We start from the raw sequence: 18,668 nt of genomic DNA, 5'->3' as shown, positions 1-18,668 counted from the left end.
CATCGACACTTTATAAATCCGGCATCAGAAACTTCATTCACAACACGTACACTCATCAATGCTGGACGGACGGGGTGCATGCTTACACAAAATATATAAATCTGCCACTCTAGGCGTCATATCCGCTCCGTGACAAATTACTATAAAAAAAATAATACTTACGTCGACAATCATTCGGGTTGGCTGATAAAACATAAATTAAATAACAATAACATGAACCACATATAAACAACATTACCAATAAATTAGTTATTAATGCAGTGGAGTGCCAAACGCCTTGTCCGTCCTGGCGTTTCATAGCTCGCATTTCTGCTTTGTTGTCCTTACCAACAGGGTAAATTAGTTATAATGTAGCTTGGGATGGTTGGGATGGGAGCTGGCCGCTTTCTCCAGGGCTTCCCACGCGGGGTCGTCGGGATGACGATATTTACTAACGTGATCACATCCTATGAGAGCAAGACAGGGTAGATGCTGGATGCCAAAATCAAACTCTCCATTGGTGAGAGACCCTGTTAGGTCACAGTTGAAGACGGGATACAACTCTTGTAGCTTTGGCATGGCTCCACCTTCGAACAACAACCCAAATGCACAGGAGTTTGAACCGACTAGGAACCTTCTCAAGGATGGGAATCCATGTGTGCCGCTGATCTTGACCCGTTGTGTTCCTTGAGAGGAGGACGATCTGTCAGCAACTTCGATCAATACCGTGAGATAGAGGTTGGAAAGAGCGTTTAAACTCCCGAGCAATCCAAAGTCTTCCAACCCGAGTTGCTCAACAGAGAGTCTCAAATCCTGGAGGTTATCAAGTGAACCGATCCATCTAGGGACCCTTGGGACCACAATCCGACGGATTTGAAGTATCTTGAGGCCATGCGGGGTGGGGCTCCATGGCTCCATCACCAATTTCATATGCTCTGCGTGGCAGCGTATAACCAAAGAATTTAGGCATCCCGTACCAAGTGTACACAGAGATGACACCAAATCTTGGCTCACCTCATCATCAAACAATATCTCTAGTATCTGTAGATTTCTTAACTGACGAAGCTCCTGTGCAAAGCTAGGTGACTGATTGCGGACACCGACGAAATCCATCTGCTGCAATGCTTGCATGTTCTTCCCAAATCCATCTGGCAGCCGCACATAAGAATCACATAATAGAGTGACCAACCGTGAAAGGCGGCCAACACTGGATGGCAGCTCTTTTATAGAAGTACCCCTTATATCTAGTGTTTGTAAATATTGTAGCTGTCCAGTTTCTTCAGGAAGCTCATCTATCTTTGTTCGACGTAGGCTCAAGTACCTCAGAGCAAATAATCCACCCAGATGTGCCAAATGGTGGGCTTGTAGTCCCTCACAGTGTTCTAAATCCAAAACACGCAAATGCTTGAACTTCTGCAGAGAAGGGAGGCTATCAAGACTTCCAGGGGACACCACAACTGAACGGACATGATAATATATTATTTTCTCCCGTGAGCCTACTATGGCATCACTGACCTCATTCCTGTCCTGTAGAGAGAGCCGTCGAATCTTCCTATGTGGATCAACTCTTATGTTAGGAAGGCCAAACAGAGTTACAAAATTCTCTTCCACAGCCTTGGACAGAATGAACTCAAGAATTGTGTCATGGACCCGACACCAAATCACATCAAAAGCACTGAAATACACTGGCTGAATCAAGCTTCTGTTTATGAGCTCGTTGAAACACCTATCCCCAATCTCATATTGGGTGAACCCATGCTCTTCATGAACGAATCCCTCAGCAATCCATCTCAGTATCAATCGATCCTTTCCAATCATATAATCTTCTGGGAATATACTTAGATACAAAAGACAACTTCTTAGGTGGGGAGGAAGGTCAAAATAACTCAGTGACAATATTTGTATCATTCTATTGACATCCGAGTGCCTTTCAAGTGCATGACCAAATGAACATTGAACTTTGTTCCATTCATCTACAGTTGATGCTTTCCCTGCCAACAAACCAGCTATTGCTATAATTGCCAAAGGCAAACCATCACATTTTTTCAAGATGTCATCACAAACTTCAGAGAGGTCTGATGGGCATCCCTCTTCTGAACCAAATATTCTCTTCAGGAACAACTTTCTCGAGTTCTCGGGATTAAGAGGACGTAATTTATATATGTGACCCCGACGTAAAGTGCAGCAAGATTGAGCTACTTCAATTTTACGTGTGGTTATGATGATTCTGCTGGCACAACTATTTTTTATAAAAGCATTTTGAATGGCTTACCATGATTCTGAATCCCATAAATCATCCACAACAATGAGGTACCTGCCAAATTAGTTAGTGAAGTCTATTAGTAAGGACTAAATAAATTTTTTAATACAAATCAAATAATAGAAATGTGTTTTTTTTAGTTGGACCAAATCTCAAATTCATAGCGTAAGGTGAATGTTTAGTTAAAACCTAGGTTTTCTTCCATTCAGGGACAAATACTAATAAAAATGAAATTATATACTTTCCATCAATGCTTTATTATTATATAGGAGACACTAATTTTTATTACTAATCTTATCTTACTGCTAGTAACTTGAGTTTCTTTTAAGACCTTCATGTTACGCCTCACAAAGTGTGCTACAAATAAATAAAAACTTGACCCTAGACATCCACAAGGTATTATAATAAAAAAGAAGCTTCAACTACATGGCCTCAGAAAACCTTCAAACCATAGGTTCGATACTAACCTAACTTGGACCGACCATGACATCCTGGTTAGTCACCACCACAACTATCCCCTAGTATTAGGGCCAAAACCAACCACATGCACCACAGGCTGGTGCCACATGCCACATGCCACATGATAGAAAATTAGAAATAGATGGCATGCCCATACTTACTGCTAAGTCTAAAAATTAGTAGTTCTGGAACTCTAAAAATATAAAACAAATTAAAAATATGCTTAATCATATAGTGAACGAAGGGTCTATCGGAGGAGCTGTTTTCTATCATACCTTTTATCTTGAAGGAAATCGGATATCTTTCTGATAAGATGCTGCATATCTCCAGTGTACTCCTGCCCGCTAATGTCAAGGAGAATAGTTCTCAACACTTCCAACATGTGAGGAGTTCGTGATACTGTTACAAAAGCCTTACAGTCAAATTTATCCTTAAGTGACTCATACACTTGATTCGCAAGTGTTGTCTTCCCTAGTCCACCAAGTCCAACAATGGCGACCACCTTCACCTGATGCTGAGATAAAGATCCATCTTCTATCAACAAGTTGATCAACTCATTCTTTTGTTCATCAATGGCCACAAGTTCTGATGCATCCTTAAAGATAGCCTGAGCCCGAATATCAATCATCTCATGTGAATCCTTGGTGGTCGTCACACCAGTCCTATATCTGTGATTCCTATCTCCCACCTCCTTGATCTGTGTCTTGAATTCCTGTATCGCCTTGGAGATCCGTTTATGTGCCTTCATCTTATCCAGCAACTTCGTACACTTCTTCATTAGGCTCTTCTTCTTAGCAGATTTGTCATCATCAATACAAATCATAAAGTCATCGAGACTGTCCTCGATGTCGTATGACATCTCCCGCACATCTGTCATCCATATCTTGTCTTGTTTGTCAGGATTCTCCTCCTCTGACATCTTCTCGAGGAAGGCATGCATGTAGTTAAGCTCATCAGAGAGAGGCTTGATCTCCTTTCGCACATCTTTCATGTTCTTGAACTCATCACCAAGCAAAGTTGCCAGCTTCACAGTGACAGCCTTCAGTGCTCCCGTTGCTGCGCTCACCAGAAAACCTTCCATCTTTGATTTTGATTGCTCTATCCCTCCCGGCCCCTGGTGTGTTGAACAACAGCATGGTTGTAAGAACCGCACAATACTAATATGATCGAACCGAAGCCGAACGATACAGAAGCACACTACTGATTGAGTTTTGGTAGAATCGCACATGGAATAGATCCTAGCTAGAATGATCAGAGTCGCACATGGAACAGATCGTGGCTGACACTTGTTGACCTAAATCAAATATTAGAATTACAGACTTTTATGGGTCCTCAAAGTTAGTCACAGAACTCGATAATTAACTATAATAACGTATGGATAGTTTGAAAATTAAGATTATAATGTATTTACGAGTAAATATTTTTGTGCTTTACATAGGAGAAAAAATATATCAAAGGTCTATTTTAATTTGATACAGGCTTAATAGAACATTATCGTATTATTAGTGACATTAACTTTTGTCATGATCATAATAAGTTATGGTTTTGAAATTTTATAAAAAGATAAAACATATACAGATAAGTAACATTCACGTTCTTATTTCCTATGAATACTCGTATCTTATTTTCTCCGGTTGCAATACATGAGCATATTTATTATATTATAAAAGAGTAGTGATGCTTTGGTTTGTCTTTTTTCTTTGTACTTTCTATAAAGTGTCCCCTGCCCTTTGTGAACCGTATACATGTGACCTGAATTAACAATTCGTGCTTATATGTATGTTAGAACAACTCGCGTTCAGCAACGATATGAAGTCCGATTCTAATAGGTATCAGCTTTCGTTGCAACGTACATACACGTTTGCTAGTACATATAAAGTTGGTTATATAATGTCTCCTATGATTAGAGCCTGCGTAAAAGCATGGCTTAACACTTAACAGACTTGTTATGCACATGGTATATACTACATCGGATCGGTTTTTGATAGAATCATATCGAACTTGGATCGCAAAACAGATCCTAGCTACCGAATAAACGTCGATCAGAATCGCACCTGGATCGTGAGCTCGTAGGATCCTGAAAGAAACCTCGGCCACCGAAGGCGTTGACGACGTCCGCCTAGCAGTCAATGAAGGAACAAGCGCTGCCGACCTCTCAGCGGACAGGGCAGCAGGGGATGATGATATGGGCGAACGAGGGAGCGCAAGGACGGACGGGCGGCTGGGTCCAGGTGAGCGCATGGGCAGGGGATGATGCAGGGCTCACCGCTGAGTGCTCCGAACAGCATTTAGGCCCTGTCAGATGCGAAAATTTTTTGCTTTTTGCTACTGTAGCACTTTTGTTGGTATTTGACAAAAATTATCCAATTATGGACTATTTAGGCTTAAAAGATTCGTCTCGTCAATTACGGACAAACTGTACAATTAGTTATTTTTTTTATCTGCATTTAATGCTCTATACATGTGTCGATGTGACAGAAAAATCTTAAAAAATTTTGGATTTTAGGTGGAATCTGAACAGCCCTTAGATTGCGGTGTAGCGTAGGAAGGGGTTTGGAGGCTATAATATAGCCAGCACCATCCCTCCGCCACACACGCGCGCGCGCACACACAAAAAAAAAATCAAGCCCTGCGAAGACGTTTCCAAGACACAAACACGTCGAATCACTAGCTACTAGTTGCATGCAAAGTTCCAAAGCAAACAGGAAGATCGAAAGACTTTCGCTGTTGCACGACACGAACCGAAAAATGTGTTAGGGCAGTCCCAATGCTAGAAACTACGTATAGTTTCTATACCTATTAATTTTCATAGACACTATGTATAGAAACCATGGTTCCAATGGATAGTTTCTACAGAACAACTTTTTATCCAATCACATACACTCTCTCTCCATTCGCTACCAATCACATCCCTTCGTGTCTTGGTTCTCGTGTAGACATGGTTTCTAACTTAGACCCGGTTTCTATGATTTTTGTTCTCTCTCTTCAATAACTACCTTGCCATATCAGCAAAATGCTTAGGTGGCAGTACAATTAATGCCCATAGAAACTATAGTGGTTTCTGCATTGAGAGTGCCCTTATGATGTGATTTCATCACAGATTCCCACACACCCAGAAAAGCTAGCATCGTGTTCAGTCCTAGTCCACAACAGTGCACACCACTTTCTTCCACAGATCACAGAAAGATAGCAGAAACTTGTGCAGAGACGCGTGGCGCGGGCGATATTTACCGGCCTCCGCCGCGCTGCCGGTCAATGTTGCGGCGATCGCCACGTTATCCCTGTAGCTGCGGGTGTTTCGTCGTGCCAGAAAAATAGTCGCGGTCAAAAATATTAGTTTTAGAAAAAAAAATTAAACAATGTTAGATTTAAAATTAATTTAAAAAATATGTTAAAAAATCTTTAGAGGCAGTTTCCAAGAGTAATTAATATCCAGTAGAAACTATCGTTCTGAACCCATAGTTCCTATAACTGTTCGCTTATGCTAAAATTAAATTTATGTTTATGTTTATGTTGAAATATTATGAAAAAAATACTATTCTATTATTGAAAAGCAGCTCAAGCGAAGAGGATTGAAAGGATAACTTAAATGCATCACAAGATAGCAGTGGATCAATTGTGGCAAGCAACCATACAACCACACGGCTTTGATGGTGACCGAATGCTCATGCGCGTTCACAGGATTCCGAATTGATGCAATGCGCGTTCACACGGCAGGACGATCATTGTGCGGTTGTGCCTGCCCGGCCTGACGATGTCTGGCCATCTGCAGCTGCGACGAAACGCGGGGGCGACCTCGGACAGACACGCCGGCCCGAGGGCCACGGCCGGCTGGAGGTACGACGCCGTCGCGTCCGTGAACCTCCGCGCTCGCCTGTGATTCTCCACGCGCACTCGCATGGAGTCGCCGATGCTTGGTGCCTTGTCGCTGCTGCAGCAGCACCTCCTCTTCGGACGGTAGCGTGCAACGTCCGTCCGCACCATGGCCTCCGCTGCGTCCACCACTGACCGAGCTCGACCTCTCGGAGCGCGTGAAGGACAGATAAAGTAAGATACTGTAGCAAAGGGGTCTACAGCGTAGTGGTTACCACAGTAGCCCCTCATGTTCTAGTAAGACATGAGCCCACAAATTTCATGGGCCCATGGGCTAGTAAGACACTAAGGCCCGGTAATGTAATATTTGAATAAGACGATTAAAGTATATAACTTGTAGCATATATTTAATTCTTCTTGAAAAGGTAATAGTACATCCAAGAAGATAAAAAAACGGCAAAATAACTATGAAAAGGTTGGTACGCACTGTTGTCTTGCCGGCGTATGGGCTGATAGCATCTACTATATAGTATGCACATGGGTACCCTCATGGGCCCCCAGCCTCATGGGCCCATGGGCATCGCACAGGCTGCCCCCCCATAGGACGGGCCTGCTCGCGGGGTTGCTTCGGCCATCCGCACGGCCCGAAAGGTGAGCTTCCACACGCGTCCGGCAAGATGCCGTCGCCTGAGCTCCATGTGCCGGCAAGGCTGTCACAGCCAGTGTCCGCGCGGTCAGCACCCCCGCCGTTTGTGTCCGCTTGGCCGGGCATGAGGAACAAGAAGCTCGAATCCGATCCACGAAGAAGAAGGCCGATTCGGTGGGGATGAATCCGATTCGAGACGGTACAGTGGCAGCCCGATATGGACGGAGGAGAGGCGAGGTGCAGAGGGAGGAGCGAGCGGAGATGGCGGGGGCCGGGGTGGTTGGCGGATATGGCCTGAGCGGAATCACGAGATGGGGCGAGGAAGAAGAGATTGACATCTTTTTTTATGCCCCAATGGGCCCCATATTTTGGTCCATGTAGACTGCAACAAAAATAAGGCATGGTTTAGTTCCCAAAAATTTTCACCCCAAACTATCACATCGAATCTTGCGGCACATGCATGGAGTATTAAATATAGACGAAAAAAACTAATTGCACAGTTTGGTTGGAAATCGCGAGACCAGTGTTTTAAGACTAATTAGTCTATGATTAGCCATAAGTGCTACAGTACTAACATACGCTAATGATGGATTAATTAGGCTTAATAAATTCGTCTCGCAGTTTTCAGACGAGCTATGTAATTAGTTTTTTTATTAGTATCCAAAAATCCCTTCCGACATCCCTGAAACATCCGATGTGACATCAAAAATTTTCATTTCGCGAACTAAACACAGCCTAACTACAAACTACTGACACAGGTCCCACTCATATGGACCAAGTAGTCCAAATACACTGTGACTGCCCTAGGTGGAATAACGAATGAGCAATAATTACTTATTTAAAGCAGAAGACTTGACCAGCAAGCTGGGCTGCTTTCGAGTTCAGACTTGCAAGTGCTTCATGGTTAATTACTTCGCGGATGCGGCATTACCCGCAAATATTATGACGTTTCACTAATTAGGCAAGGCTCAGTGCGGATTTCATGTCACAGTTTTCAACACATTCATATTTTAGAAACAATGCAGAAGAGTTTCATCCTCATGAAACTATCTCCACTCTCATGAAACTTTTATCATCTCTCTTCATCAATACTATGTTACGTCAGCATATTTAATACCCATAAAACTCCAATGAAACCCCATTGAAATTGACCTTATAAAAACCTAGTGATGAGTCATTAGGAGGCCCCTCTCGCCTATTAATTATTATGCAGCATATTCATAAAAAGACTTTACCCTAGCTACTCAACTCTCTGGTCGGTACTCCAGACAAGCATTTGAGTCTAAAGATACATCCAACAACATGCATCCACCGTTGAATTCAGAGTCAAAGAAAGCAACCCTATGAAAAAAAAAGAAAACACAAAGCTACTCAATAACAATAATAATAAGATTTTTGTAGACACACGGCAACCTTTCCATAGACCTTTAAAAAAATTATGGGGTGCCTATGGAGATGGCTGTGGCTGCCTAAGGTCCTGTTTGGTACAGCTTATAAGTTATTTATCGTCAAAATAAGATGAAACAAACAGTCAAAAGGTATGTGTGGGGTATTAACCCCTATACCCTAATGGCTAGGCTTGGACCGGCCCAGATCAGAGGGTTCGGTCCATCAAAAGACGACGCGTGGCCCGGTCAACCTATTTGGAGTCCCGCGCAAGGAGTCAAGGCAGGTTTGGCGATCAAGCAAGATCCTGGTCGGTTAGAATAGAAATCCTTATCCGGCCACCTATGGCAATTGTAACTGGCTAGGATTAGTTTCCAGATCTGTAACCCTGCCCCTCGGACTATATAAGACGGGCAGGGCACCCCTCTAAAAAACATCTCTCATTGACATACAGCAATACAATCAGACGCATGACGTAGGTATTACGCCTTCTTGGCGGCCGAACCTAGATAAAACTTCGTGTTTGTCTTTCGTCACCGTCTTGTTTGTGGCTTGCACATCTGTCTGCCGACAATCTACTACCTTAGGCATACCCCTAGGTAGACTGCCGACCATATTTCGTCGACAGTGGCGCGCCAGGTAGGGGGTGTGCGTACTGCTCTCCAAGCAAACAAGATGGTCATCATCTCCGGCTCCGTGGCTACACCGAACGGCCTCACGTTCACCGTCGGCCAGATCACCTGGACCACCGGCTCCGACGACTTCATCGCCATGACCACGGAGGAAGCGCAGATTCAATCTGCGTCGACCACTGCTTCACCTGCATCGGTTACGACTCCGACCACGGTGGATACAGCTCCGACCACAATGGATCTGGCTCCGACCACGGTACATCTGGCTCCGACCACGCCTGCATCATCTTCAGCCACGCCGACAACCCGTCGCCCGCTTCCCCGCTACAAAGGGAGACAGATCGACAACACCGACCTGCTCGACTCCATCGATCGGGTCGACACCAAACTCGCTGAAACCCTAGCTCTGGTAAGTACAATTCGAAGTCAACCTAATGAGCAGGTAACCGCTCCCCACAACAGATCTACCCGACCAGCTCGGGCCAGTCGTCCTGCACGACTTGGTATAGATCTCGTGGTCATATCTACTCCTGAAGGGCGCTCCGCTCGTCGCTGGCCAGCCTCCGCGACAGGTCTCCGGCTCTCCGAGTACGAAGCCTCGACGGAGAACTACCAGGCCCAGCCCTATGGCCTGCGAAACGTTGCCTCCAACTACGTGTATAATATACAACGCCGCTCGGATCTGTGTTATGTACATCAGCCTCGGCCGAAGCCAAGCAACTTCGTCAACATGATCCGGATTGAGGATTATCAAGAAGGATCCGTCCACACGGTCCAAGAGGGTGACTCCAGCTCCTCGTCTGGCGTCGCATCTAACGCCTCCGTCCACACCGAGCTCCAGCATCACGACGATGAAGGCGTTGAATACGATCTAGATATACCAGACCACGCCCCGGGGTTCCCGCAATTCCCGTCTTTCCTGCCAAGGCGAGGGGGTTTGATCAATGTTGTCAGCAACAACGAACCGCCAGCAGTTGGCGAAACAGAACAAGAAAGGATTGCACGTGAGGCACGCAATATTGACCGGTTTAATCGCCGGCAAATCGAAGCTAAAGCAGAAGAGGAGGCACGACGCATAAGGGTCCAGCCACGCGACCTCAACAATGCTTTCGACAGGGTTGGGGACAAATAGGTCTTCAGGACTCCAAGCGCCAACGTAGCCGTCGCTATGGCGATAATGCAACGGCTACCCAACACCCCCGAAACCCAGGCAGTTCGCGATGATATACAAGCTTATCTGACGGCTGCTATGGCTCAGACCGCGGAGATGGTGAATCAAGCCCGGGCTCCATCCGTTTCAGTCGAATCAAGCCACAGCCACCAATACTCAAGTCGCTCACAGCCACTCAACCAACGTGGCTCGCGCAACAACGACCCATTAGACAACCGTCAAGGCGAAAACGGTGGTCCTGATGGTGGTCGGGACGACAACCGCCGTCGTGAGGATAATAGCCATGACGTTCGGGATGACAACCACCGAGATAACCGCGATAATCGCCGCGGCCGTAGGGTTAATCAGGATGGCAACCGGGATCGCCGTGATGGCAATAACGAACTCCGTCGCTACCTCGGGGAATGCGATCTGTGCGATCGCATCAACCAGAGTGCCAACGATCGAGCATCCCACGAAAGTTATCGCCGTATGGAATATGACACTGCCCACGGCCCGTCGGGTTTAAAGCAGTTTACTCCGCACCTTCGCCAAGTCATATGGCCCAAAAACTTCAAGCTCGAGAAACTTCAGAAGTACGACGGCAAGGGAAACCCTAAAGTATGGGTCATGCTCTATGAAACTGCGTGCAGATCAGCCATGGCTGACGAGAACGTCATGTCTAACTACTTCCCAGTCGTTGTTGGCCATGCAGGTCACCAATGGCTGGTCAGCTTGCCGGCAAACTACTTCGATTCTTGGCAAGAGCTCAAGCAAGCCTTCATCGACAACTTCATTGCTACTTGCGAACAACCCAACAACAAATATGATCTGCAACGGATTCGAGATCGAAAAGATGAGCCACTGCGTGAGAACGCCCGGCGTTTCTTGGAGATGCGCATCAAGGTCCCATCAATCTCCGACAATGAGGCAATCGAGGCTTTCATCACTGGCCTCCGCTTCCACGACACCCTAAGAGACAAGCTTCTGCGCAAGAGGCCTGAATCGGTCATGGCGCTCTGGGCCACCGCTAAGAAATATGCGGACGCCGATGACGCTAAAAAGATAATTATCAAAGAAGCAGCAAGGGTTCCATGCTCCGACCACCCCCCACACCACGATGACTACCGCAGCAACCGTGGTCAGAACGACAATTTTGACCGCCGCAACCAGCACAATGACTCTCGTGACCACCGCGACCAACGTAATCAGCGGCGTAACTGCCGTGACGATTACAGGGGCAAGCGTGCTCAGGACGACGACAGCGAGGTCAATACCGTTAAAAAAGGGGGCGGACATCGTAACTACGAAGACGACTACGCCAAAGCATTGAAAGGGCCCTACCAGCTCCATCCTAAGTCAAACCATACTATGGAGAATTGTCGTGTTCTCAAGTCTATCTACACGCGTCAACAGGCTCTGGACACATCCGACAAGCCTAACGACGCAGGGGAACAGCGCAACGAGGACAACGACGATGAAGACGCAGATCCCCGTCACAAGTACGTCAAGCCAACTGATCGCGTGCACACCATCATCGGAGGCAAAGTGTCCATCGAGACCAAACGAGAACGCAAGCTACTCGCCCGCGCTTGCTTGAACGTGACCAACACCGATAACCTCCTCGCCGATCCGCGGCTCCCTCCATGGTCTCACCACGAGATCTCCTTCAGCAGAAAGGACCAATGGGCCGCAATACTTGAGCTAGGACGTTTTTCCCTGGTCCTCGATCCTTGCATCAACAAGGTTCAGTTCGATAGAGTGCTGATCGACGGCGGCAGCTCTATCGATATACTGTTCAAGAACAGTCTGCCCGCCCTGAAGATAACCCAGGCGGATCTCAAGCCATACGAGGCACAGTTCTAGGGCGTTCTCCCCGGACAGAGCTCTACACCTCTCGGGCAGATCACGCTACCTGTGCAATTCGGGACCCCGGACCACTTTCGCACTGACTACGTCAACTTCGTGGTCGCTGACTTCGACGGCACCTACCATGCTATTCTTGGTCGACCGTCGCTCACCAAGTTCATGGCCATACCTCATTACAGGTATCTGGTGCTCAAGATGCCTATCGAGAAAGGAGTTCTAACCCTTAGGGGCAACATATACGTAGCTTATACTTGTGAGGACGACAGCTTCAAAATAGCAGAGGCTCATGACCTCTCTATCCGCATGGCCGAGACCATGCTCGACGCCAAGAAGACCTCGGTCGACCACCTAGAGATCCCAGAGCTCGAGGCTCCACGTAAGAACATCAAGTCCAAGGAGCACAAGGTGATCTAGCTGATCGACGGTGATCCTAGCAAAACGGCCCTTATCGGGGCCAACCTAGATCCCAAATAGGAAGACGCGCTCGTCAGGTTCCTGAGGGGCAACGTGCATGTGTTTGCATGGAAACCTGCTGACATGCCCGGTGTACCTTGGAACTTGATCGAGCACTCCTTGAATGTCAACGGCAAGGCCAAACCTATCAAGCAGAAGCTACGACGGTTCGCTCGCGACAAAAAGGAGGCGATTAGGGTAGAAGTTACGCGGCTTTTGACAACCAGATTTATCAAAGAAGTGTATCATCTGGAGTGGTTAGCCAACCCGGTTCTTGTACGCAAAAAGAATAATGAATGGAGAATGTGCGTTGATTACACTGATCTCAACAAACACTGCCCTAAGGACCCCTTCGGCTTACCTCGCATAGATGAGGTCGTAGATTCAACCGCCGGTTGCGAGCTGCTTTCCTTTCTCGATTGCTACTCTGGTTATCACCAGATCGCTCTCAAAAAGGACGACCAGATCAAGACATCTTTTATCATGCCTTTCGACGCCTACTGCTACACGACCATGTCGTTTGGGCTCAAGAACGCCGGGGCTACCTACCAACGCACTATACAAGCCTGCCTCAAAGACAAGATAAAAGACGACCTCATTGAGGCTTATGTTGATGATATAGTTGTTAAAACCAAGGAAGCACATACCCTTGTTGACAACCTGGAACGCACCTTTGCAGCCCTTAACACATTCCAGTGGAAATTAAACCCAAAAAAGTGCATCTTTGGTGTTCCTTCTGGCATACTACTTGGCAACATCGTCAGTCACGACGGCATACACCCTAACCCAGAGAAAGTCAAAGCTGTCTTGGACATGAAGCCGCCCAAAAAGGTAAAGGATGTTCAGAAGCTTATCGGATGCATGGCCGCCCTCAGCCGTTTCATATCAAGATTAGGCAAAAAAGGATTACCGTTCTTTAAACTACTCAAAGCATCTGAAAAGTTTGGGCGGTCGGAGGAAGCAGACGCTGCCTTCACACAGCTGAAATAATACCTTACATCACCTCTGGTCCTCACTGCTCCCAGAGAAGATGAAACACTCCTGCTTTACATTGCGGCTACTAATCGAGTGGTCTCCACGGCCATGGTGGTCGAACGAGACGAGCCCAGCCACATCTACAAGGTACAGCGGCCAATCTATTTCATCAGTGAGGTACTTAATGAGTCCAAGACCAGGTACCCACAGATTCAGAAGTTGATCTACGCCATACTGATAACATCCCAAAAGTTGAAACATTACTTCGACGGATACCGTGTGGTGGTCATGATTGAGTACCCTCTGCGAGATATCATTAGCAACAAGGATGCAAACGGGCGCATCATTAAATGGGCAATGGAGCTATGCCCCTTCTCCTTGGAATTTGCAAGCCGTACTACAATCAAGTCTCAGGCACTCGTCGATTTCATCGTCGAGTGGACAGACTTAAGCACGCCTACCTCTCTAGAGTCCGACGAGTATTGGACGATGTACTTTGACGGTTCTCTCAACATTGATGGTGTGGGGGCAGGAGTCCTTTTCGTGTCACCATCCAAGGAGCAGCTCTGGTACGTCCTCAGGATTTATTTTCCAGCATCTAATAATGCCGCCGAGTACGAAGCATGCCTACATGGTTTGCGCATCACGGTTGAGCTTGGCGTTAGACGTCTCTATGTCTATGGAGACTCTACTCTAGTCATAAACCAACTAAACAAGGACTGGGACATGACCAGCGAAAAGATTGATGCATACTACAAATCGATCAGAAAGCTGGAAGGCAAGTTCTATGGCATCGAGTACATACACGTGGTCCGGGACAAGAATCAAGCAGCGGACGCGCTGTCAAAGTTAGGATCATCCCGAGCCAAAATCCCACACGGCGTATTCGTCCAAGACCTGCTCACGCCTTCCATCGAAGAGGAAGATTCTATGGCAGACAAGCCTTCAGACCAGCAATTGGTGGCTATGGTTCCAGCGTCGAGCACCACCGAAACGCCTCCGACCACTCATGAGCCCGACTGGAGAATACCTTTCATCAAGTACCTAATAGATGGTAGCGGTTACACTGATCGGACAGAAAACGAGCGCCTAATGCGTCGTAGTAAACAGTACCTGCTCATCGATGGCAAGTTATGGCGCAAGAATGCAAAGGAAGAAATCTTGATGAAGTGTATAACCCAGGAGAATGGTGAACATCTCCTGGACCAAATCCACTCTGGCTCCTACGGCAACCACGCAGCCTCAAGAACGCTAGTGGGTAAGGCTTTTCGAGCAGGGTTCTATTGGCCGTCAGCAGTAGCCGACGTAGAGAAGCTAGTCCGCCACTGTGAGGGCTGTCAGTTCTTCGCCAAGAGAATCCATGTACCAGCACATGAGATCCAGACAATACCAGCCTCTTAGCCCTTCACATGCTGGGGACTGGATATGATCGGGCCCTTCAAACCGGCTCCTAGAAAATTTACACGCGTCTTTGTGCTGATCGATAAATTTTCTAAGTGGATAGAATACATGCCTCTGGTATAGGCATCCTCAGAAAAGGCTGTCACGTTCCTCAACCAGGTCATCCACTGTTTTGGCATACCCAACAACATCATCACTGATCTGGGTACTCAGTTCACTGGGAACGCTTTTTGGGACTTCTGCGATGAAAGGAGCATAGTAGTAAAATACGTCTCGGTGACGCACCCTAGAGCTAATGGACAAGTTGAGCGGGCTAATGGCATGATCTTGGACGCATTGAAGAAGAGGATGTACAAAGAAAATGACAAAGCTCTTGGAAGATGGCTCAAAGAGTTACCAGCCGTGGTCTGGGGTCTCAGAACTCAGCCCAGTCGTAACACCGGCGTCTCACCGTACTTTATGGTTTACGGCGCTAAGGCAGTCCTCCTAGCAGATATAGCTTTCAGATCAGCATGGGTAGAGAACTTCGATGAAGGCAAGGTCAATGAAGTACGGGAGCTAGAAGTGAATAGCGCAGAAGAGAAGCGGCTCGATTCTTGTGTACGTACGGCCAAATACATTGCTGTTTTGCGTAGGTACTATAACAAGAACGTTAAAGAGCGGTTCTTCGTGGTCGGGGACCTGGTCCTGAAGTGGAAGACGAACCAGGCCGGTGTCCATAAACTCGCAACCCCATGGGAGAGGCCCTTCATGATCAAGGAAGTCACATGACCAACGTCTTACAGGTTAGCTCACCTAGATGGTACGAACGTACCAAACTCGTGGCACATCGACAAGCTTAGACGTTTCTATGCTTAACCACTGAGATATGTACTCCTTTTATACTTTTGATTTACTTCAATAAAGCTATTATGATTTCTCCGACCACTCTAATGTGTAACTTCGAATTTTATGGTTATTCTAACTTAGCCAGTAAAAGCTGACCACCATTCCTTCTACGGTTTTCAAAGCAGGCCCTGTCTCCGGTTCCTCCCAACACGTGCATGGGATCCGCTCTCTACGTTACGGGTGATCGGTAGGTCCCCCTTGGTTTGACTTGTCCGCATCTATGTGTGCACAGGTCACGCACCTCACACTCCGACCACATGGCAAACTAGGGCCGCACAAACTTTTTGGGATGACGTATCGAGCAAAATGGTACAACTAAACAGAACGTTAACATGTTCTCACTTGGTTACACCAACATGAGTTTCAAGCTTAAATACGTTTTATACAAAGCAAACAAGCTTATGATGATATACAGTTACGTTATTACAAGCTTGCCTAAAGAGGCCCAAGTTTACAATAACACAACTATGTCCTTCTTCTACAGCTCTAAGTCTATTCCATTGGCTGGTCGGGGCGCACGGCACCTACTGCTCGCTGCTTCCGATATCCTACTCAAGTCTCGGGGACTCTTGTGCTGGTCGAGCTGAAGAGGATGGCCCCGCTGATGCCTGGCTGGTCGAGACTGTAGGCTTCATCGATTGGCTCACAACTGATGGCGTTTCTAGCTGACTTGTCGATGGCGTACCCTATACAAGTGCTGTCGCACCTCCACACAGGTTAATGTCGCCAATTATCTTTGACGACAGGTCCAGCTGGGCCATCCGAAGCTCCTCAGCCTTGTCTAGGTCTACCTCCTTCGGGTACCCAGCCTCTAGGCACTTGAGATTGATCAGGGGGTAGTGGGCACGCACCATGCTTAGCACATGTGCACCCGTGTACTCACCCGCCTCCTTCACGAACTCTTGGAACCATCCCCATGCTTTTCTGCATCTCTCGACCAGTCCGAGCTGTGGCGTCCTTGGCTCTTCCTCTGTGAGCGCCGGGTCGATAAGGTCAAGGATGGGCAAAATGCCAGTTGCCATTTCCTAGCATCGGTTCTTCCATGTGTCCCGATCCTCGGTGGTCTCTAGGAATCGCGCCTTCCAGCTATCATGATCTTTCATCACGGCTTCTAGATGTTTCTTGGCATTGACTTTTAAAACTGCAAACCGTACAAGACATCAAAATGTAACGGCATGACAAGATAAGGCGGGCAACAGAATGAGAAAGGTGGTCTAGAACACTTACTTTTTAGTTCCTCCTTCATCTTGGTTGTGCAGTCCTGGAGTTGAGACTGGTCGTGCGCCAGTTTCTCGTTGTCCTCCTTTAGGCAACCACACTCTGCGGTCACACGGCTATTCTCCTCTTGGAGGCGGGTTACTTTGGCTTCTAAGCCTGCACTACAGCTGTCACTACCAACAATGCAACAACACGTGTCATGCACTTGCTGTGATAAAATGACAACTTACTTGTTTTTTCCTGCTCTTTGTTACTGAGCTGGACGACCAGGTTCTGGTTCTGTGCCTCTTGCTCTGTCCTCTCTTGGTCGGCGGCTTCAAGTTGGTGGCACAAGCGTTCCACCTCGGCCGCCAGTTCTCTATTGTTGGCCGTGATTCCCTCAATCTGGTCAAAGCACCTCTTTTGGTACTTTGCGGTCTTCATCAAGTCCTATATATAAACAAGCTAAGTCAGACAGTTCAACTAAATAGCAGGATCAAGTGGTCAAGCCAAACATACCTAGACTTCTATCACCAGACTTTTTGCTGCTTGTTCAACTTTTAGGGTCTCTTCGACCTCTGGGATTTCCTCATGCATAACCCACTCGTCGTTCCGCCAGCGCGACACATATACATGTTGTCATTTGTCTTGGGGATGGCCCAGGATCTCTTCTACTTCGTCCTCTTTGGCCTCTTGTTCAGGAGGTGGCGCTGGTCTAGAGTTTGTAGTCTCTGCGACCACTATGGCTTTTCCACGAGCCATAGCATCGGCAAGCGTGCTCTGTGCCACCTTCGACTGTTGCTCCTCGGCTTGGTCTAGTCCCCTTGGCGCTGAAGTATCCCCCTCAGCAGAATTAGTGCTCGAAGCACTTGTACTTGGCTCGGCTCTCTTCTCGACCAGTTGCTCGGGGACTGTCGTCTGGCCACTCGTCTGCTGAGGTTCCGGTGGATTTTCTTCCACAGTTGGCTGCTGGGCAGTTTTTTCCACCATTGCTGGCGAAGTCGTGCCGCACCCGGCTAGCTGGTCAGGATTTTCGGTGGACGTCGACCTAATATATCAAAGATAAGTTCAGAAGACAATAGTATTCACTACAAATTGTAAGCTTACATTAAGGTTACAAATACTTACAGCTTGGAAGCACGGAACGACGTGGCGAAGGAGCGTCTCTTCGACCGTGCTTGCTCCACGTGCTCGGTGGGTTCCACCGGGTCTTTTCCCATGACCAGTACCGGCGTCGGGGATTGGTGCTCAGCCCCTTTGCTGCTTATCCTTTGTGTTGCAGTGGTCGATGATGCGATCCCTGTTGGCACAGAGGAGCCACCCTGCTCCGTCGACTCTTGTTGTCTCCTCCTCTTTTGAGGGACGAGTCAGAAGATGTCTGCATCTTCTATTTCATCATCTGACAGTGGGAAGATGGCCTGACGACGTTTGTTGGCCGCCGGCCACTTGCCAGCAGCCCTGGCCGTTACCTCCTCCCCAACCCCGAGTACGGCCCAGTCGACGTCTTCGGCCCTGGTGCTGGTCTGGACGGTTGGGCCGACAACTTGCGGCCAATCCACA

General features: G+C 47.4%; 1 protein-coding gene across 1 annotated transcript; it reads right to left on the bottom strand.

The window, feature by feature from the left end:
• Positions 1 to 4,979, bottom strand: LOC136518720 (disease resistance protein RGA5-like). Its single transcript, XM_066512408.1, has 3 exons — positions 4,753 to 4,979; positions 2,974 to 3,812; positions 1 to 2,293 (listed from the first exon to the last, which is right to left on the bottom strand). Exons 2-3 carry the CDS (start codon positions 3,777 to 3,779, stop codon positions 2,248 to 2,250), a joined length of 852 nt encoding a protein of 283 aa, XP_066368505.1. The 5' UTR covers positions 3,780 to 3,812; positions 4,753 to 4,979; the 3' UTR covers positions 1 to 2,247.
• Positions 4,980 to 18,668: the final 13,689 nt, after the last annotated feature.

This window comes from Miscanthus floridulus, chromosome 17 (assembly GCF_019320115.1).
Source record: "Miscanthus floridulus cultivar M001 chromosome 17, ASM1932011v1, whole genome shotgun sequence".
In the NCBI taxonomy this organism is placed as follows: Eukaryota; Viridiplantae; Streptophyta; class Magnoliopsida; order Poales; family Poaceae; genus Miscanthus; species Miscanthus floridulus.
This window is presented reverse-complemented; position numbering and strand designations above follow the sequence as displayed.

Excerpts from the sequence above, each read along its gene's own strand:
- LOC136518720 (XM_066512408.1), bottom strand. The coding sequence starts at position 3,779 with ATGGAAGGTTTTCTGGTGAGCGCAGCAACGGGAGCACTGAAGGCTGTC. Across the intron at positions 2,294-2,973 it reads GATTTCCTTCAAGATAAAAG|GTACCTCATTGTTGTGGATG; the intron begins GTATGATAGAAA and ends CTAATTTGGCAG.